This window comes from Neolamprologus brichardi, chromosome 10, assembly GCF_056152115.1.
Source record: "Neolamprologus brichardi isolate AB-2024 chromosome 10, ASM5615211v1, whole genome shotgun sequence".
NCBI classification, from domain to species: domain Eukaryota; kingdom Metazoa; phylum Chordata; class Actinopteri; order Cichliformes; family Cichlidae; genus Neolamprologus; species Neolamprologus brichardi.
The window spans coordinates 18,051,312-18,073,067 of NC_142113.1; the positions used below are offsets into that span (position 1 = coordinate 18,051,312).

At 41.0% G+C, this 21,756-nt stretch overlaps 1 protein-coding gene across 1 annotated transcript in view; it reads right to left on the bottom strand.

Moving 5' to 3' along the window:
• Window positions 1-1,002: 1,002 nt before the first annotated feature.
• The window catches only part of frem2a (FRAS1 related extracellular matrix 2a), a 68,749-nt gene continuing 47,995 nt past the window's right edge, over window positions 1,003-21,756 (bottom strand). The window contains exons 7-24 of the mRNA XM_006800100.3: window positions 16,565-16,714; window positions 16,241-16,450; window positions 15,544-15,741; window positions 14,998-15,162; window positions 13,333-13,515; window positions 12,172-12,302; window positions 11,582-11,740; window positions 10,474-10,777; window positions 8,845-8,976; window positions 8,135-8,466; window positions 5,755-5,947; window positions 5,501-5,626; window positions 5,282-5,406; window positions 5,025-5,159; window positions 4,725-4,851; window positions 4,206-4,393; window positions 3,949-4,095; window positions 1,003-3,590 (exon numbers count right to left, since the gene is read on the bottom strand). Coding sequence (XP_006800163.2) covers window positions 3,042-3,590; window positions 3,949-4,095; window positions 4,206-4,393; window positions 4,725-4,851; window positions 5,025-5,159; window positions 5,282-5,406; window positions 5,501-5,626; window positions 5,755-5,947; window positions 8,135-8,466; window positions 8,845-8,976; window positions 10,474-10,777; window positions 11,582-11,740; window positions 12,172-12,302; window positions 13,333-13,515; window positions 14,998-15,162; window positions 15,544-15,741; window positions 16,241-16,450; window positions 16,565-16,714 — 3,554 coding nt within the window. The 3' untranslated portion in view covers window positions 1,003-3,041. The remainder of the gene's footprint in view (window positions 3,591-3,948; window positions 4,096-4,205; window positions 4,394-4,724; window positions 4,852-5,024; window positions 5,160-5,281; window positions 5,407-5,500; window positions 5,627-5,754; window positions 5,948-8,134; window positions 8,467-8,844; window positions 8,977-10,473; window positions 10,778-11,581; window positions 11,741-12,171; window positions 12,303-13,332; window positions 13,516-14,997; window positions 15,163-15,543; window positions 15,742-16,240; window positions 16,451-16,564; window positions 16,715-21,756) is intronic.

Genomic DNA, 21,756 nt, shown 5'->3' on the forward strand with positions numbered 1-21,756 from the left:
TCCGCAGGGTCTCCCGTTTAAGAAGGCGCATGTACAGGCCCAACTCAAGTTTGTCAGTGAACACCTAAACGATTCAGAGAATTATTGTGGGAAAGTACTGTGGTCAGATTAAACCAAAATCGAGCTCTACTCGATCAGCTTGCAATCAACTTGACACATCACGTTTGATGGAAGAGAACTGCTGAGTGTGACTCAAAGACCACCATCCCCTCAGTCAAGTCCACAGAAGTGGAATCCTTATGCTTTGGGGTTGATTTTCTGGTCAAGTTATACGTCGACCGCATTGAGGGACTAGTGACGGGGGAATGTAGTGTAAAATCTTGGACGAGAACCTCCTACTCTCAGCCGGGACACTGAAGATGGGTTGGTGATGGGTGTTTTTTTCAGCAACGAAGAAGTGGCCTAAAGAAGAAGCGCATTAGGGTCTCCAGACCTGGAGCTTCAAGTTGCCAAGTGGCTGCCAAGAAACCTGAAGGATTAAGGGAGTATCAGTAAAGAGGAGTGAGCCAAAATCCCCCCTGAGATATGTGCAAACCTGATGACCAACTACAAAACACATCTTACTGCTGTGCTTGCCAACAATGGTTTTTACACCAAGCTTTAAGTCATGTTTTGCTTCAAGATAAAATACTTTTTTTGCTCAAAGACATGCAAATAAATTACCAACTTATATGTAATGTGTGTTTTTTTGGAGTTTTAATTGATATTCTATCAACTACTATAAAAATGAGAGAGAGTTCATTTCCTTATAAGTAAGCAAAGTTACAAATTCAGCAGGGCATCAAATAATTACTTCCTCTACTATATGTTTTTGTTTCTATGACATAGACCAGTAAAACAGATGATTTTAACATGACAGAGACAAATTTGGGGAAAGTATTCTCAGTCTCAAAGCAGTGAAGTCAAATCAAGTATCAAAGCCGCTAAAGTTCATATGGTCCACCCCACCTCTAAACCTAAATGTACTGATTAAATCAATGAAAATAACAAAAGGCACCGGTAAACAGTATTTATTCTTAAATACATATACATAAAAACCCATTCATAAAAAGACACAAAGCAAATATCAAGTCTGATTGTGCTAAATTTGTCATATTATGGGAATAACTGGCTGTGGGGTATACATTACATTGCATAGCTTGTAGTGGCGTGTGAGGGAGGCGATGCAAAAAAGTGCATTTGATACCAGATATGGTGTTATTTCCAAGTTCATCAGGGTAGAATTAAAAAAGGAAACGAAAAATAGAAAAATACAAACACATACACACACAGCTGGCAATCAGATGTATAAATCCTGACATACCTCGAGGATTCACACCTCAGCTGCTTTCCGGCTCATGTCCATCACATCAACTAACCCTGATGAATAGTAGAAATAATTATACAAGGATGACTAACAACACCATAAGAAGACAAATATTGAGGAACACTTACATCAGCATGTCGTATATTCATAGCAGAGTAAGACATAGTTTTAACAATACATATAAACAAGAACCTTCACCAGTGACATCGACAAAATTATGAGATTATATCAAAAGTCTCAAATGTGATATTTTCCATAGTGACATACTGATCTGTGAGCAGCTAATTTTCTTTGCATCATTTGTTTGGGAAAAACAAAATGAGTCAGAACACTGAAATCCCACACAACACTAGTGACAAGTAATATGAACATAATGTGGGAAGAACAGGGGGTTAATTCATTGGATATGGATACAGTATTTGAATGTTCACAGCACCACACTTGTTAGCAGTGTAACACACACGTTGAAAGTGGCTCTGGAGAGCTCTCCGGTCAGCAGTAGTAAATTGTGTTATAACACACAGTCCATTCTTTGTAAAAGAAATAACTCCTGAGATGAGTGTCTCGTTACAAATGTACCATAATCAGTGTTAAATAAAGAAACAAAGAAAAGAAAAACCCTCAAAATGACAGAAAGTATTAGAAAAACACAGAGCAACAACACTGTGAGGATAGCAGTGACAGCAGTGAACATTGTGCTATCAGACGCAGCGATGAGCTGAAAACTAAAGTGTTAAAACTGTACTAGTAATATTTAAAAAACTAAAATAAAAAGGAGCAACAGAGATGCCAAATACATGCAGGAAAACACTCTTCGGTATATGGTAAACATGACGAGGAACAGTAGATATGGTGGAGGAATAAAAAAAAGTTTAGCTGGTGATTAAACGTTAAATTATATCAGTAGTTGTTTTCAATTCCTGGAGTTTGATAATAAGTTTTGCAAGGTTTAACTCACAAATAAAACACAAGTGGTGCCATCTTGTCTTTACGACTGCCCCAACAAATATCTTAAGACTAAACTGTAGGCTTAAAGGCACAGTTCACCCCAGATTTAACATGAATGTGCTCATACAGCAAAAGTTTTGAAGCCAAACACTTAGTTCACAGAAGTCCAGTATTTACCTTTTGTTTTCTATTATCTCCCACCAGTGGATGGAGTTTCTAACAACCTCAGCTGCACAGCATGTGTACAGTAACCTATTTTATCCTCAGCATACTGCAGAAATGATGGGATAGTTTATCACTTTGTGAGATGAAATATTCTTTCCTCTGACGCACATATCGTTAATATCTAGCCTCCTTTCCCGGAGGTACACCCGCGGCGCTAAATCTCTCGACTTGTCCTGAGTGACGCTTTATCGTAAATGTTCACTGGGTGACTGGGACTGTCCTGAAGGGATGTAGTTGCTTCAGGCACTTTAACACCACAAAGCCACTCAGCGAGCACAGCAGTATTACGCTACTTGCAGGACAAGTCTGAGCATTAAATAAAAAAAATTAAAAAATGTTGTTGCTTTGCTGTTGCAGTGATAAGTATATATTCTGTACTGTAGAGCTCACCCCCATTTACAGGCACACTTAATACCATACGTGATGACTCTTGAGTTTTGCTGTTATGAAAGCAATTTAATGCCATTTTTTAAATATATTTTTTAAGATATTCCAAAGAAAAACTTATAAAAGCTCCCAAATATTTCCTACATGTCCATCTGTCTGTCCGTGCATTCATTGCTCAGACCTCTGAGCTGTTGCGGCAGTCTTGCATCCTCACCACCAACATGGGCTCTGTACTGACAGACCCTTTCACCACTTCCTGCACGCCCTCCCTCCATCCTTCCTTCCCATCCTTCTGTCTGGATCTGAGCACCAGCACGATGGAGACAATAATGAGGACAATGAGCAGGAGGCCGATCAGCGCCCCTACCACAGTTACCAGACCCTCCTCTTCGTCATCTGCATGCAGCTCCCTGGGTTCCAGACCATCAGCAAAGAGTTCATTTGGCCCCACTGACCTACGCTTGGTGTGATCCAGAGCTATGTGCATGATGTTAGTACCACGGTTCTTATCCACTCCAATATCTTCAGCGATTTCAGGAACTTTATTGGCAGCTGACCTCCTCCAGCGGTGGCCTTTTGAACTGGATGGGGTCAAGGCCACATCATTGCTTGTGGAAGTCACAGAGTGGTATTCTAGGCTGCGTTTTCCAATCCCTCTGTTGGCATTCTCCTTGGAGCGAACTGTGTAGATGGTGTGAATGTACCATTCACGACCTGCAGCAACCTAAGAAGCAGTAAAAATGATGGATTTTTTAGAATTATATTCACCTTAAACTGATGCAAAAGACACAAAGTAATCCTTAATTGTTCAAAATTAACTAGTGCAATGAAAATCTGGTATCTATAGCCAATTTATAGTCAGTTTTCTACTGGCCGTAATTTAAGTAATTTCTTAAAGACTGAGATTTTTTACATCCCTCCAAGTAAAAGCATCACAAATGCATAAACAGGATTATGTTATTCTCCTGATATCCTGCAAAGTTGCAGGGCCTCACAACTTTGTCATGCAGGTTATTTCTGTAGCTTTTGATTCATACAAAAAATGAACTGTAGGCTTCAGGAAACATTAGCATATAGGATACCTGAAACATGGCTGCAGAGTCCAGTCTAAAGCCATCAGACCCTGGTTGCCTGATGAGTGACATGGCTGATGGATCGTCCGCTGCCAATACAGCATTAAAGCTGACATCGCCGAATGCCCGTGCCTGAGTCTCCGGCTGAGCCTTGTCCTGGTGGAGTATTTTAGATTGAAAATCAAAAAGGGGTGGAAGATTGTTAAATGTTATTTTGCATGTCCGTGCATAATGAAATGTTATCATTAGAAAACAAGAATACTCACAAGAATCTTGAATCTATACAGCAATGAAGGGGAGTCTGCCAGGCATCCAAATTCAAACTTGGTCGGGTTATATTTGGGTACGTATCCATCGGCGCCTGTGCAGAGGAACACCTTCTCGATGCTACAGAAGAAAGAATTTCCCAGGTTCTGCACAGGGTCCACCATGACACGGCCGTATACTGTATCACCTGAGGAAAGACAAACGTAAATTCTAAATCGTACCTTTTAAAAAAAAATTGTATTATCATTTTTGTCCAAAAAAGAAACCATAGATGCATAATCTGCTGCCACTGCTTTAAGAATTATTCTCAATCAAACCAAACCAAAACTCTAAATTAAATGCTTTTATTAAAATCTCATACAATATTTTCTTTTAATAATATAAAGCAAATCATTTACTTAAAGCAACCCTATGTCTGCATGAAAGGTAAACATTTTCCTTTACAAAACTGACAGAAGCAATGTGAAATGTTTTAGACTAGTATAGTTCTGTAAATCTTGGGACCTAATAGGCCTTACCCTCAGAAAAGGCAACATCACTCTCCTGTCCAAAACCCATGGATCCATCAGAAAGCCATAGGCTTCTTTTGGACAGCAATAGCATCTGAGTGTTGAGACTGAATTCTACTGCAACTGGATCACTCACCTAAAAATGTATGCACATATTTAGAAAGTGATAGCACCATAAAAGAAGACAGATTGCCAGTTACGGCTGGAGACAGAGAATGGAATAAATAAATGAATACAAATGAATAAATCCTTCCTACAACGAGGAACCATGCCACTCTTGAATCTTAATCTTAGCTGATGCTGACTTACTTGCTGGAATCTGATGTCCAGATCAAAGGTGACAGGTTCTCTGGGACTGCATACAGGTGGAACAGTGTATTCCATATTTTGGGATGTTGTACAGGGAATCAGCTTTACTGTGTAGGTACCAGAGTAGTCTCTCACCTATATGCAGCAGTGGGGAGATATATTAAATCATCAGTCTGCATCTGCCCTTGTAGCTGCTTTGAAACAGACTACATGTCTCAGATTACATTGTGGCATTTAAAAGTTTTATGCAGTCTTACTGCAAAATCAGAGGTGAAGGTCCACTGCTGGACTGGTTGGTTGTAGGTGGGCTCACTCCTCACTAAGGTCAGATTAAATGTCAGGCCAGGGTGGTCCACACTCATCACCATGGATGACATTGAGACTGCAGGGTAATTTTGAGAGCAAATTTTATACTTTATACTAAAATAATAGTCCCAGAATACAATTCTGATACAATGACAACATTTCAGTCTCACCAGATCGTTTTATTTTCCCAGAAGAATGAGACCTCACAAACAGACCCCTAAAGTGAGCCTTGGTATGGAAGTTCACCACCAAACGTCCCTGCTCACTGATGCGCATGCTCATAGGATACAAAGCACCTTGAAAAACACACACACGTAATATACACATTCTGAATTTTGCAAGAGCTGGTCTTGTTGATGTGGAGAGTATCTTGTGCAAGAACAAAAACACAAGCTATAATATTCTTTCTGTCTTGGTGACATACCGTGTAGCTCTGCCTGTGGGGGGCTGCCAATGCCATCCTTCCAGAGGATGGCCGTGTCATACACAAAGGTGAGGCGCAGCTCGGACTGTAAATCAAAGTGCTGCCAGCCACCAGCAGCCACAGGGGAGTGGAACACATACGATACATAAAGAGGCACACGCAGGGTCACATAGGACTGGACCAGGTTCAGCACCTGTAAAGATGTTTCAATGAAGAACTGGTCATTTGATTTTTTAAAATGAAACAAGCTTATTGAATTGAAGGGTGAAAAGACACTACAGAAATCCTCAACACTGATGAAAACAAGTAAAATCTTTTCAGATTAAAGGGCGGTTATAGGTCGGTAAGCTATAATAAGTGCAGAAGATGTAACAGATGAACACAGTGTTCTCCTCCTCAAGGTGTTTAATGTTTGAACTCTTTCACTCCCACTCAGTGTTTCTACAGAGATGCAGAAAACTCCTCTGTTGTACACCAAGAACCACAGTGGGCATTGGTGTGGGATTGCATTGTTTTTTAAAAGGTTTTCCAAACACTTCAAAACTTATAAATCACGTAGATCATTGATGAAATAAAGATGTGAAGCACATTTCCAAGTATTTAAAAGGGATTTAATTACATTTTGCTTTTTCTGCTGCTACAAGATACAGGCAATGTCCAGTGTTCCCTGGAAACAACAAAACAAAATCACCACTAGGTGTCTCTGTTCACCAATTTTGTTTTAGCAATGTTGTCTGACTTCACAGCTTTTGAACTATTTTATGTTCCTTAAAAAAACACAAAATAGTTCAGTTTGACAGAAGCTGAAACTGTAGTAAATTATCACTGTTTGGCTTGAAGTGAAAATTACTCAATTTGCATAGTCAATAACGGAAGTGGATTCAGAGGGGAGATTAAACGATGAGAGAAACTACGAGAAGCAAAAAATGATTCGGTAACAAAAAAATTAGTGTGATTTTGTTCTGTCTTTTCTTTTTCTGATCAACTTTTGCTTGTCACTTGAGGACAGATGATTTAAAATCCAGTCGTGTTTCTAAAACAGCATTTACATGCAAAGCACTGAACCAGTGTTGAAAAAGGAAATCAAAAGCTGGCTGATTGAGAAACAAACTCGCTCCGTCCACAATTTCACTACAACGGCTTCCTAAAATCAGCCATTCTTTCCTTACTTTCTTGAAAAATCATTTTCTTGCACTTTTCTTGGGCATTCAAAGTTCCACTTTTTCAAATACTCCACAAAGAACAAAATAACCTAGCAGTTATACAGAAAAGCAAAGCTGTTATAAAAAAAGCAAGAATAAATCACAGCTCATGATTATTTCACCCAAAACTCAGGCAAAAGTTTGATTTCTGAGTTATTACATTTTTTTTCTGTGCTCTTTGATATGAGCAGCTGCATGGTAGCGCCTGTCTTTTTTGTCTTTCTACAGTCCTTGAGGAACCTCACAAATGACATGGACTAGAGACTAGTGGAAGACTTGCATCATGTGCAGCTAATTGGTGTTTGACTAGGGACAAGTACATTCATGTTTCCATCTATAATTCCCTTTCTCTCTCTCTCCCTCTCCATCTCTGTTTCACACACACACACACACACACACACACACACACACACTTAGCAGTCTGATCAACAGCAACAAGCTCACAGATAAAAAGCCAGTGGAACACTAAAGAACAGCAGGACATGAGCAAGGGAGCAAGGGTCTGTCTCCACAATAACAGGAAGCAAGAGAATAGTCCTTATAACAGCACAACATTTGCAACATCTGCTGCAATGATGCAACAACAGAAAACAGCAACTGGAAGCTTGTTAGCACATAAATGACAGATTGCCACATTGCCAAAATTGAATGCGGTGCTTGACTTGGTAGTGAGCCCAACAGAAAGCCAGTAAAAGTACCAAAAAAAGCTTTAGAAAAGCTTTCAGGTAACTAAGAATTGGGGATATTGGTGTAGATGCCCAGGACTCAGAGATTTCATGCGGATGTAAGCTTTAGTGCTCTGTGTTGAGAATAGTATTGAGTATTTATGAGTGACGGACTGGCAGGTTGGCAATTCTTTGTATAAGTGTGTGTGTTTTATGTGTGTGTGTTTACCTTCACACTAAAAGCTGTCAATCAAATGCTTGTGTATAAATCTGGCAAACACACACACACAAACAGCAAGTGAGACATAAAATGCAGGCAAACAGCTCTGGTGCCATTGAGTCTGGGTGTCCTCCTCATTCACAAGGCTGCAAATAAACTGAACATACAGGCAAGCACGCATACAGGTGAGCACAAACACTCACAAAGGAGAACAGTCAAACAGATGTACATGCAAAACCCCGATTGGAATTTATACATTGTGGAGAAAGGTACACAAGCAAACAGACTCTCACCTGTCCATCAGTCCCTATGGTGCCTCCACAGTCAGTAAGCAGCTCAGACATGTAGTAGTAGCTGGTGAACTCCCAGAGACAGGCTTCCAGGTTGAGGTTCCTGTAGAAGCGCAGTGTGCTGTTCCCCCGCAGAGAGCTGCTGAACTGATACGGCGCAGGGTCCCCCATGCTCTCAGGGCTGCCCGTCGATGCAGTGATGAAGCCGTGAGCTGTGGTAACCTCGGTGTAGTCAAGCAAGTTAGAGCAGCGGTGGTTTCCGACCCGGGTTCCATCGTGACTGAGAGTCAGTTCAAAGTTCGTGAGACGGCGAGTTGAGATCACTGGAAGCATTCCTGCCAGACAAGGACATTTTTGATTTTGAGCGTGCCCAACTACCTTTGATATTTGAACTGAGAGATTATTGAAAAAAAAAAAAAGTAATGCAGAGGAAAGAAAGAGTATATAGACAGTTAAAACTGATGGGGGGTGAGGGGTGGGCATAAAAAAGGAGGAGTAAAAAGATGAAGAAGAAGGAAACTTATTAAAAATCAAGAAAGGATTGTTAAGTAGCAGGTGTGCTGGAGGGTTTCTACAGCAGGGTTCGGTACAACCCGGCGAGATCTATATTCTGGCTGTCACGCTCCTGAGGAGCCCCAGACGTGAATATTACACACACTACATTAAACCTCACTTCATCTGTGGTACGAGCTCTGCCTTCAGCTCCTACATACCATCTATGTGAGGCATGGTGACAGTCACTTTGATGAGGTTAGGGTGTTTTGGGTCGTCTGCTCCAGTGTAGCGTAGCTTGGCAGAGAAAGGCTCGGCACCAACAGTGCCCATCTTGCGTGGTTGACACATACCTTTTAATGACAGAAGAGCAGAGAAGAGATAGTCTAAACACAGGAATAGGCACAAGACAGTTACAAAACATTAGAGAATGCAAGATATAGTAACTGGCAATGGCTTACAGCTAATTACATGTGATAAATCCTTATTTAGTTATTCTTTTTTTTACACATTACAAATGCAATATCCTCTTAAATCCCCTTCTGTTCATAACCTGCCCGAACTACTACTGAGTCATATAGTGATTTCCATATTTCTAAGAATACCCTGTGACCACCCTGGGAGAGTGAGTCTGAACTTGTTCCATTTGGGATGTGTAGGTGGAATGAGTGCGGCATAAGTGATAGCATAGCAACAGCAAAAAATGATTATTTTTTTCTTTCCCATTTGAGAAACGAGTGATAGCTCTGACCCATTCTCATTGCACATAGCTTGTATCTGCATTGGATTATGATTCATTAGGGCTATTGTAACCAATGAAAATGGTCTGTGGGTGTGTGTCTGTGTGTGTGTGTCTGTATGCCACTTGATTAATCTTATAAAATAGCACAAAGTTGCAAATTAAACAATGTGTAAAATTGGTTCAGATCTTACCAGCTACAATAAAATTCCACTACATCAATTACCCAATAAATTATTCATTAAAACTACAACATATGTAGAGGACACGGACCGTTTTCTCAATTAAGCGCTTTTTGTTTTATAATTTTTAGTTTCCTTGTTGGCATTAATATTTTTACTTAAAGATCTGAATACTTGTCAAATAATTTAAATCATAATTCAGAGATAAAAATACTGAACTTCAGGCAACCCATCAGTTTAATCACCTTATATCAGTGCCGACCCAAGTCAGCGGATTGCTCAGCTGTGGATCCAGCTTGCAAATCTTATATGGGGATCCCTATTTAGACTGCCACAGCCTGCGTACAGTTGCTGCTTCCCACTTGCATGCAAGCCGCTTTGCAACCCACCTTTGTCTCCAGCTCATCATTTTCATCCTGTTTCTGACTTTTTATCATTTTCATCTGTGTTGTCAATGATGGTACTTAAAGAACATGTTTTTCTACCCATGTTGAGTACTCAAAGAGTTTTGTTAATAAAAGCCTCATTCAAACATTTATGTGGGTGAACAAGGCAAAGGAGTTTTAATATAGTGCTCACATTCACTCTGATGCGTTAATTGGAGTGTGAGTACGAGTGTGGGGACGACTGGGGATTCAGTATCTTGTCCAAGTATACTTTGACGTGCACGTTGGAGGAGCCAGGGATCGAACCATCACCCTTCCAATAATATAGACGGGTGCTGCTTGTATACTTGCAGAGATGTCCCCACACAGGGCCAAATATAAATGACAGATTGAATACCAATCCTATTTTATCAAACGTTGCCCTGACTGAACAAAGCTGTAATGTATAGTAGGTTGTTTTTGCAATTCTTGTAGAATAATTCTCCAAAAAACACCTGGAAACATCAGGCCCAGATAAGATTTAATTCTATTTTCAGTCCTCACCTTCCACCCGGCTGATTATGACAACAGGGCTGCTGAGCTCTAAGCCCTCATCCCCGTTCGAATTAACAGCTCTAGCAGCACACTGGACCCTGGAGCCTGCTTGGAAGTAGACTGAATCCAATGTGATCATCTTGGAGGATGTAAAGAATGTGTCAAAGTCCACCTCCCTCATGGGACTGGTGACGCCATCAGGGCCAGCTGGGGCACTGATGAGCCAGCGGTAGCGGGTCAAGGTGTTGTTGATGTGCTCGCTGACACAGATAGAGCCCGTCCTGTCATAATCTGGGTATTTTGTATTGCAAGCCTGGAGGATGGATAAGGAATTTAGCAGGAGTGGGTGGGTAAGCAAGGACAGCAGAGAGATGGAGAAAGATACAGTACATGCCAGAGGAAAGAAGGAGACAGATAATACAAACGAGTAAGTGATGGTTGCCAAGGAAATCCAGATGTTTCAGTTGTTTATATTCTCACATTTGTGGTCTTGGAAATATTTTTTTTATATTTAGAAAGCTACAAATATTGGATCGAGGGTTAAGCCTCAAATAGATTCTGTAGATTTCCTTTGTAAACCTGTTGACACTGAGCTTCCTGCTACAGCACTCAACACTTCAATTTCGACAAGACTTCTTCATTTTGCCTCTCCAGGGAACCTCCTACGCAGCTGACCACACCGCACGAAAATAAACACACACATGCACTCTCTCTGTCTCACTCTTGCACACACAAACACATACACAGTTCTAGCCACATTCAGCAGTCACCTGAGGAGCAAATGACTTAACACATCACGACAATCCATTTAAGTTTCTCACTGAACACGTTTCCAAGAGTGGCAGAGATTCTCCTGTGTATGAGAGCATGGCGACTGTGGCCTACCAAGCTGTGTAATGTTTATTTTAAGAACAGAATAGCTGATTCCTGGTGGACAGTTTGATCCTGAGGAAAAAAAATGCTACCTTCGTTACTGGAAAAAAATGTAATAAATGTAACTGTTTTCTGTTAAGCTGATCTCTCCCAGGTGTTTCTAGAAGGCATGTTGTCGTAGAGTGAGCAAGACTATTCCTCCAGGGCCAGTTGTGTCCCTAAATACCATTTAAGTGTGACTCACTGTGACACAGATGAGTGGATAGCCGGCTGGTGGGTGAAGGCTGTCTGGTGTCCTGGCGACATCATCGTAATGGAGCAACGACGCCACATGAGGAAGGGAGGGAAAGGTGACATCAGCCATGCTGTTGATCTCCTCGATGTAAACGATCACTTTAGTCACCTGGTTCAGAAAAAGAGCTTTAAGGAGTACTGACACAGAAGTGTTTCTGAGTAACGACTTATCAGTGAATGTGTTTAAATTCTTGGACATTTCTCTCTTCAGACTTTCTGTTTCCCCTTTTCTCTTTCTACTCCTTACTTCTCCTCACTTCTTCTGTCTTTTTTTTTTAACATAATCTATTATTCATTGCAAAATGTTTTCATCGCCCTCTTGGTTGCAACTACAGTAAAGTGCTGCTGATGTCTGGGCCAGGACACCCTTGTAAAAAAGATCCCTGATCTCACTGGGACTGACCTGGATAAATATGGGTCAAATCAGAAAAAAAAAGCTTTTAATCTTTTTACTTTTTCATTAAGCTTTAAATTCCTGAGCTGTCAGTTTGGATTTTGTGTGATCGCTTTGTGGCGGTTAAGCACGTGCACACTTCTGACCTGAGTTTCAGCCACCATGTTTTCATCAGGCTTCAGATGGAGCGTAAACGCTTCCCTCATTTCTCGGACTCCGTCAAAAAGCACCTGCACCTCCACCACATTTTGCTTATCCCCCTGCTTGAACTCAAGGACTGGGCACACACAAATATAGAAGCACACAATCATCAGGGAAACAGTTTAAAATGTACACGATATAGCACAAATAGATCGTTATTAGGAAAAGTGTACTGCACCGATCGATATCTTTTCCTGAGATAAAAGTAATTGACTTGCAAGGCCAGATTTCCACCTCTTTTTTGCCGAATTTACATTTTTACAGGAAATAAAAAGGCCTCGCAGATTAGCCCAATGCACATTTTATTGCTTCAGAAGAATATATCACTTAGCTAAAAAGCATTGCAGGTTTCTATTTGCATAGTGCCAAAGGTGGTCCATCTCCTTGCACGGTAAGTAATAGAGCTTTGCATTAGAAATGTGCTGCGGCGAGAAAATATTGTACAATATGAGAAATTCACGGCTGTATGATTCAAAACTGCGGGGAAATTTTAACGGTGGGTAGGCAGGTATAATTTGAATTGACTGAATGTATTCTATAAATATTTCAAGCCTTGATTAAGCTTAGAAAAGTTCACTTTGGGCTAAAAGCTGAGCAGATAGAACAAAAGACCTCATCCTGCTGACATGAAGACTGCTGAAATTTTATTAAAAATTACATAACCTCCCACTGGACTATAGCAGAAATCACCTTTCTCCATTTGAGATAAAATTATAAATTAATGACCCTTGCCCAAATAAAACCCTATGCCCACTTTCATTAATCTAACATTCCCATGGGGACCCTTGTTTCACCTCTTTGGCTGCCGCAAATGCATAATAGAAATCAATCAAGAGGATATGTGTAGGTCATTAAGTGCAAATTTGGTGTATCTCGTGATTACTAATGGTGCTGTAGAGGTTTGTATTTATTAGTGAGTTACTGAAAGTTCTGCTTCACATGTTTCAACGTCACTAACGTGCTGAGAAAAGGGAATGAGGAGAGGAAGACAGCTTTTGGTCTTTAATGACAGTTCAAAAAAAGAACTGTGCACTGCATTGAAGCTCTTTTATGCATCTGGGGCTTTTAATCATATCACACCATAAGAGGATATATGTGGGATTTACCTTGAGATACAGGATAATAGTCTTCTCCTGAGACAGCTGACCCATCTTTAGTGTGAACGCGAACCACCGACACTTTTGATGTGTCACCCACTCGTACCACAGGGATCTTCACAGTGGCTACAGCGCTGGCTTCCTTTGGTTCATTAACACTGAACTTGGTGTCCAGAAAACGGATGATGGGTTCTAAGGTGGACAGAATTAAAATGTAAGGCAAACTCATTGAAATGTTTGTAAAGACTTTTACAACATCAGTTCCAAGTAGATCAGTGTAAAATGTAAATAAAATACAGAATGCAATAATTTGCAGTAATTCATGCTTTATTCAGAGTAGAACATAAAAAACATATCAGATGTTTCGACTGAGATATTTTACTATTCCATGAAAAATATTGGCTTATTTTGAATTTGATGGCAACGTGTCTTCAAAAAGTTGAGACAGTGGTAAAAAAAAGGCTGGAAAAGGAAGTAGTGCTAAAAAAGAAACAGCTGGAGGAACATTTTGCAACAGGTCAGAAACACGATTGGGAATAAAGAGAGTTTCTCAGAAGAACAGGTGGGCAGAGGTTCTTCAATGTGCAACCTCCCCCCCCCCCCCCCCCCCCCCCCCCCCCAAATAATAGTAGAACAATTTCAGAATATTGTTCATCAACATAAAATTGTGTAGATGTAAAATTTATATCATCATCTACAGTGCGTAATTATCATCAAAAGATTCAGAGAATCTGGATGCAAGTCGTTTTCAGGCCTCCGAGTGGACGGCATTAAACACAAGCATGATTCTATCATGCAAATCACTGCATGGGCTCAGAAACTACTTCCAGAAATCATCGTCTTTGAACACAGTTCATTGTGTCGTCCACAAATGATGGTTAAAGAACATTTAACCAGTTCAAGAAGGATTTTAAATAAAAAATGTATTTAAAATGTGGTAAATCATTGAAAGTGGTAAACCTCGTCCTCTGGAAGAGGAGAAATACCATCCAGCTTGTTGTCAGCACTCAATTCAAAATCCTGCATCTATTGCACTGGCAGGTTGCACATTTAGAAAGACATCAGTGCTGAAAGTTATATACATTTATTTATAAGTCTTAGAGGAACATAAGTTTCCATCCAGACAATGTCTTTTTCAGAGAATACCTTGCATATGTCCGCAGCTATTACTGTCTAACAGCATGTATAGTAGTATGGGTGTTGACCTGACCTGCCTGGAGTGCCGACCTTTCACCAACTAAAAAATTAGGTGTATCATGAAATTAAAAATAGGAAGAGCTGCTGAACAGCTAGAAGCCTATATCAGATAAGAATGGGACAACATTCCTCTCCTTAAAATCCAGCAGCCGGTTTCCTCAGTTCCCAGATATTTACAGACTATTAAAAAAAGTTTAAACATTTGATATGCTTTCCATGCTCTGTTGTGAATAAAATAGGGTTTTTGAGATTTGCAAATCACTGTATTGTGTTTTTATATATATTCTACAAAGTGGTACAAACTTTTGGGAAGTCTGATTGTAATTACTACCTGGTCATCAACAATAATGATGTATTGGTGTACTTTAAATTTTCTCTGTGAATTATATTCAAAGCCAGTGCTCTTCATCGGCTTCTATTTTTTAAAGCAGTTAATTTCTGACCTTTTTCAACCTCTGCCTCCTTTCTTCCACTTACTGTCTGCTGTATCCTTGATTTTCACAAGCGTCTCGTTTAGAGCTCCAACTGATGCGCCAAAATGTGAATTGCTCTTCGGGTTTCCTAAAACCAGCCGGAGCTCCTCTCCATCCTCATACAGCGTGTCATCAACCAGAGACAGAATACACGGCTTCTCCACCTCGCCTAGAATGTACAGCAAAACGGGTCACAAGATGTGACATTTCAAAGAAATTGAAATGGAAGAAAAAAGGCTTCTACTCTTCTTTTATCTGTAGAGGATATAAAATCCTTATTTATACAATTATTCTTCCCTTTATTCAGTCCCTCAATGGTTTAAGGAAGCTGTTTGCATGCTGAGTATGTATGAAAAAAAATTATAAAGAGAACAAAAACAAGAAAAAAAGGGAACCGTTAAAGCAGTATTGGAGTATGTGGATTTTTTTTTCTTTTTATATTTCTGAGAAACTTGTTTATTCACCTAAAAAGGTGTCAGCTTTCAGAGCGCAGGGAACAAAATAATTTAAGGAAAGCATGCATGATGTAACAGTGCAATTACTGAAGAACCTGGTAAGAAAGTGATGACAGAGGCATCTGTGTTTGGCCGCTCATCAAAGTCTGAGGCGACCTGCGCAGAGCCCTGACGGGTGTAACAGCGGACAGAAGATTTATGTCTGATGTCACCACTGCGGTACATTGTCGCTGTGATCTGGCCGTCGCTCTCCTCTCCAGTGTACACCGACTCACGAAACTGGACCTTTGGCACTGTAGTCAAAAAGGATAGTTCAGTCATTTCATAATATTAAAGCAGAGATAATTTCTCCCTTGCTGGAATTGGAATAAGCTGCAAATGAAAGACCAAATCAAATAACATAGCTGTCACATCAAGCTAACAGTGGCAATGATTGCAGTGGAACTATGAACACACAGTGACAAATTAATTATAACTTTGCGTTTACTAAAGCAGCTAAATGAAAATCTGAAGAAGTTTGACAAACTTTCTAAGGCTTATTTATGTATTTCTATACACATATATTAACAAATATCATTAATTTTTATTATATTATTATCAGTAATATAAAGAACAGAAAAAACAGGCTGGATAGTGATGCTCTAGCTCAATGCTAATATCATTTTCCTACAGTAATGTGTTCGCAGTGCATTTCCAACACTTTGACCGTGTGAGTTAATCACATTAAACATAAAGTTAAGATGCCTTTATGAATGTATTTATGAAAATTCTCAGCAATATAGAGTGACTCACAGTCAGACACTGAGTCATTTATGAAGACTGTAGCCTTTCCAGGTTCTCCCAGGATGCCATTCACTGGCATGCGTAAGACCAGCTCAAAGCTCTCAATCCCCTCCAGCTCTGGCTGTCCCAGGTCATCCAGGATGATTACCCTGAACGTCTGCGTGCTGACGCCTGGAGCAAAGTCAAGGTTGTGACTGATGCCCACATAGTCAATACCGGCTGTAAATAAAATATACAGACAAACAGAATGCAGGTAAATGACAAATAAAGTATTGCTTCTGGCAGATAAGAATAATTGAATTGACCAGTAGCATTAACTGTATGGGAGCTCACCTTCTGCAGAAACGAGCTCTGCCTTGCGAGAGCTGACAGTAACGGCTGCAGATTTGGACAAATCCGTTCCCGTCCTCCACACTTTGATCTCCACATACCCGTCGCTCTCATCCACATGATACTCTACCCCCCCAAAGTAAAACACAGGAACTGGGGAGAAAAGACAAGAAATAAATAAATGGCTGTAATTAATGCTTCTTGATTCCATACTACAGCTTCATAATGTCCGTTTAGTTTCAATGATTTCTGTCTTTAACCTCCTAGGACCTGGCGTCCACATATGTGGACATCACATTTTGGGTTATTTAGACTAAAATACTCAATTTTGCTCTACATGGGCCTGGTATCTACTTACGAGGACATTATACTGCTACTGTTCTATCAAAATTTTTAACAAATATCCTCATATGTGGCTCTTATTGTTCTTAAAAACAAAAATAAGGTAAAAAAAATCTGGTAATTCTTTGTTTTTACATTCATTTGGCCTCAATATGCCCAAATATCAAAGAGAAATTAAAAATGCATGCCATGGAAGAGTTTGGATCTTAGGAGGTTAAATGTATTAGTTGACTCATTCTTTTCTTTTAATATTAACACTCTGAGATATTCAGTATTTGGGGGGGTTTTAAGGTCAGCACACATGTGGCTTTTTCTTCATACTTTAACTTGACAGCTGACGTAGCATATATGAGCTAAATCAGCAGAAGTAGTGGTACTAATCTATAGATCTGTATAGATGTCCAGCAGCCACTTGCAGCCTGGCATGATTCATTTGTATAGCCAGTAGCTGGACAGAACGGTCAAAAAGCGGCAGGCCATTAGTCTGAAGCTAAACTGCAGGGGAGTGCGACCTTTCAACATCTATCGGCCTTAAATCCACACATTTTTAATTTTAATTGTTTCTCCTGGCAGAATAATTAAGTACTTTTAACAAATATGGATGCTGTTAACACTGAAACAAAGCCTGTGTGTGTATGCGTGAGTCTTTTTCCCTGACTGTAAAGTAGTGAGATGGAGAGACAAAGAGAATGCGGCCCCCCAGACTGCTCAAAGGCTTGTTTGAACTAGGATTGTTTCCTGAGGCAGCAAAGTGGAGGCAGTCCAGTGTGTATTTGACAGTTTCATCTCTCACAAGCCGCCCCCCACCCCTTTCCCTCGCACCTGCGTCGAGTCATAAAAAGTGACAGAATAAAAGTTCTTCTGTCTCCATTTTAAACTGGCCTGTTTCTTATATTCCGGCATATAATCCAAAAATAGCACGTGTGTTATTGTGTTTTCGTGTCTCGATCAAATACTTAACAAGCCAGAGATTTTTTTTTTATTCTGAATATTACTCTACTGATATATGAACTTTCATATTTTATTTATATACTTTAACTAGGCCACATAACAAAAGCTAAGTGGAGTACTTAACAAAGGGACCAAGAAAAAAAAAATCTGCAGTTGCATGTTGACTGCCAGCTTCACATAACAAGTGACAGCTCAGGGTAATAATATCCAGCGAGTATTGCACATCAAGTGCAGCCTGTGCCCTCTCTCGCCCCATCCAAAGACTTCTTTCCTCAATGCATCTGTCTTTCTCATTTACCTTTTCTTCCTACACGCTCACTGTTATCTAACAGATGCATCACTGCAAACAGAATGTGTGTATTTGCACAAAGGCAGTGTAAAAGCAAAGTAACAGACTGCGTAGGTAGGAAAAACACATGGATAAAAACGTCTGACCGTAAACACTGATAAACAAGGGGCTTGTAAGAGCGTGGACGTGTAGCTTATCTTTAAACACTAAATGCAAGCAATCTGGCTCCAGTTCCTTCTGTGCTCAGCGAGGACACTTCTGCTAGGATGCTAATAAACATGTCTGTATTCACACATGTCTTGACTGCGCTCCCCTCTGCGTGACACCACAAGAGGGAGGTGAGTGATGACTGATGAATGAGAAATGAATCCTCTCTCCCCTCTGGGACAACGCCTGTGGTTTAGCACTCTGAAGTGTGTGGGGAAGGTGTAAAGCCAAATTATGATAATTACCAGTGTGTGGGTGTCTGTAGCCATTTGTGTGTCACTGCACCTTTAAATGCAGTTTATAGTACATTCTCAGCTGTCCTGTAAAGAATGGCTCGCTAATACAAACTGTCTGTATGCAGTATTTCACTTGGTATGGAGGCTTTTAGGTAATAAACGTCATATCGAATCGTGGAATGATTAAGAAGGTAGGTCATATCTAACTATAATAAACAAACCTTTGTCTTTTTGTTGGCATTTAGCTTTTATTAGCTAGAATAGTGGAAAGGGTTGAAAACAAGGTATTGTGACACACAGGCTCACATTTGAACCCATGCCCCTGCAGCAGCCTTCAGCATATAAGTCACCTACTCCTCCAGGTTTTCTACAGTCGCACCTGTGAAATCTGTTGGTTTTGGGGGGGGGGGTTGTTCTTTTTTTCCTCCTCCTAGACCATCAAAACTTGGACCAAACCCCATCACACACACACTGCTCGAAGAAATTAAAGGAACACGTATTAATCAGAATATAGAATCAAGTCAATTAAACTTTTGGGATATTGATTAAAACAGTGCTGTAAGCTAAACAGCAGAGGAGGTTAATCAGTTTTAGCAGTTGTACTAGAGGGGCAACAATGAGACAACCCCCAAAACAGGAGTGGTTTTACAGGTGGAAGTCACTGACATATTTTTCCCCTTCTCATCAATTTTGAATGCTTTTTTTTCATTAGTTTTGCATTTGGCTAGGTCACTTCTGTTGGCATGAGATGACACCTGGACCCTACAGAGGTTGCACAGGTAGTCCAACTCATCCAGTATGGCACATCAATACGTGCTGTTGCCAGATGGCCGTGAAGGAGATTCCAGCGGATGGACAGTTATTGTGGGATAGCTGGACAGAGCCATAGAAGGCTCTTAACCCAACAACAGGACCAGTATCTGCTCCTTTGCGCATGTTGGCACATTTCGGTAAACATGCAAACAGAATTTTGCAAACAGCCTCCAAAGTGTGGAGGCCTATCTCCCCTCACCACACTCCCTGCCGGTGACTGATGCCCTCAGGGGTTGGTGCGTTGGTGGTTCTTGGTGTCCGGGGCTGGGCGCTCAGGTATGTGCCAGCTCACTCCCGGTGGCTACTTGGCGGGGCCTGGCGCCTGCTGCTCGGTCAGGCCTCTTCCGGGGCGCGGGGGGCCCTCGGGCCTCCGGCCTCTGTACCTGCGGCTCGGTTCACTCTGGCACAGCTGGCTGCCGGCGGAGCCGGCGGGCACGCCGGTGCAGCCCCCTCTAGCTTCTGCCCGGTGGCTACTGGGTGACCCCTCGTCTGGGGATCCTCAGCCCTTCCCATGAAGGTGGCACGGATGCCCCTCCGGTGGTCCTCCTTGGGCTCTTGCACTTTGGGGCCTCTGGATGTCTGGGGCCTGGATCTCCTCCATGCCTGCTTCATGCCCTGGGGGACAGGGCTATGGCTCTCTACATCCTCTTGCAGACCATTACATGGGGAAACCATTTGAATACAAGCGCGCCGATCCACACAGGTGTGCACACGGGTGTTCACTGTTTGTAGACTTAAATCACACCTTTCTTGGCTGCTACTTCAAAGCACATTGTGCGCTGTCTGTCCTGCATGCTGCACAACAACATTCAATATTTAGTATTTACTGCTGTTTACACTTAGCTAGATTAATGCGATGGTGTTGTGTTTAGTATGTTGCTTTGTTTTTTTTTGCTTGTTTTCTATTCTTTTTCTCTCAACAGGTGATCCAGGAGATATTTTTTCCCCCCTTTCTCACTGTCCCTCTCCCCTTCTGTTTTTCTTTTCCTTCCTCTTTCTTTCTTCCTTTCCTATCCCTCACTCATGTCTGTCCCGTCTGTAACAACTGAAAATAAAATAAAATAAATAATAAAAACAAAGGTTGATCAAATGGACCAATACGGCAATGCCATGATGATCCATTTGGCAAAATGAATCCATTGGGTATCCTTGTTGGTCTTCAGACAACAATTCTGACGGCTAAAGAACCAAATGGGACAGGCAAAAAAAAAAATGCAAACAGAATTTCAGTGGTCATATTTCATATTTCCCTAGCAAAAAATTAAGAAATAATGGGTAGTTGAAGACTTATACTGTAGAAAAATAGTATTGCTGATAGCAGCACAAAAAAAACTCTCCTGTTCTAAGTTTACCTTGTGAAATGCAAAGTAACCCGACTGTTTCACCTCAGTCAGGGCGTACAAAATAGCCAGAGGTATTCTGCAGCTTTGGTGTGACCAACACTCAGGCTGCCCTAATATTGAAATGAAGGCCTGAGTTTCCAAGAGATACTCAGAGCTAATCTACAATTCTACAAACTCAGCTGTGGCCATATGCACCCATCCGAAAAGTCTGCGCGTTCGTCTCTCCTTGGCAGGGTACAAGGAGATGACAACACTCACTTTGAGTCAAAATGTGCAACCATGCAGAGCGCAACACTCAGGGCGACAGGTACTGTAGAGTTTAATCTGATAAAGTACTAAATCAAGCAGATATCTCTGGGACTTTTTTTCTCAGATGAAGTGAGAAAACCCTGTGTGTGTGTGTGTGTGTGAGAGAGAGAGGTATAGTGGATAAATAGATGGAAGGAGAGCAGCCAGGTGAACTTGACTCTAACCTGAGGGAAGGAAAAATGGGGCTAGAGAGAGAACTACCAGTCACACTTAAGTGTTCTTTAAGTGCTTTTCTCACCATTTACCTTACCTTACCTTCACACATAAACATCCATGCAGATGCAAGGAACCATGTGACACAAGTAAACACATGCTGCATAACTCTTGTTTCACTATTTTCCTGGCCAATTGGAGGTTGCACTAAAGAAAATGAGGCTGCAGTTTGACTGCCTGGGCGCAGGTATTAGAACACTGTCAGACAGCGTATTATCCTCTGGGAGGTTAAAAATGACACATAATCTCTCACTGGAGTTGGGCTCTCACAAACACATTTCCATTCCTTTGAACTCAGCACCAAGTCTGAAATCTTCTGACAATTTACTAACAATCAGACCATGTGTCATGTTTCTTGTTAACTAGCCCCCAGATGCCTCCCCGCACATATGCACAGTCAGTCAATTTGGCACAATTGTTTGTATCCCTAAATGAGTTCTCAGTTGTAAGTCGTCATTGTTTTATTTATCCCCGGCTGCCGTTTGGCAGAAG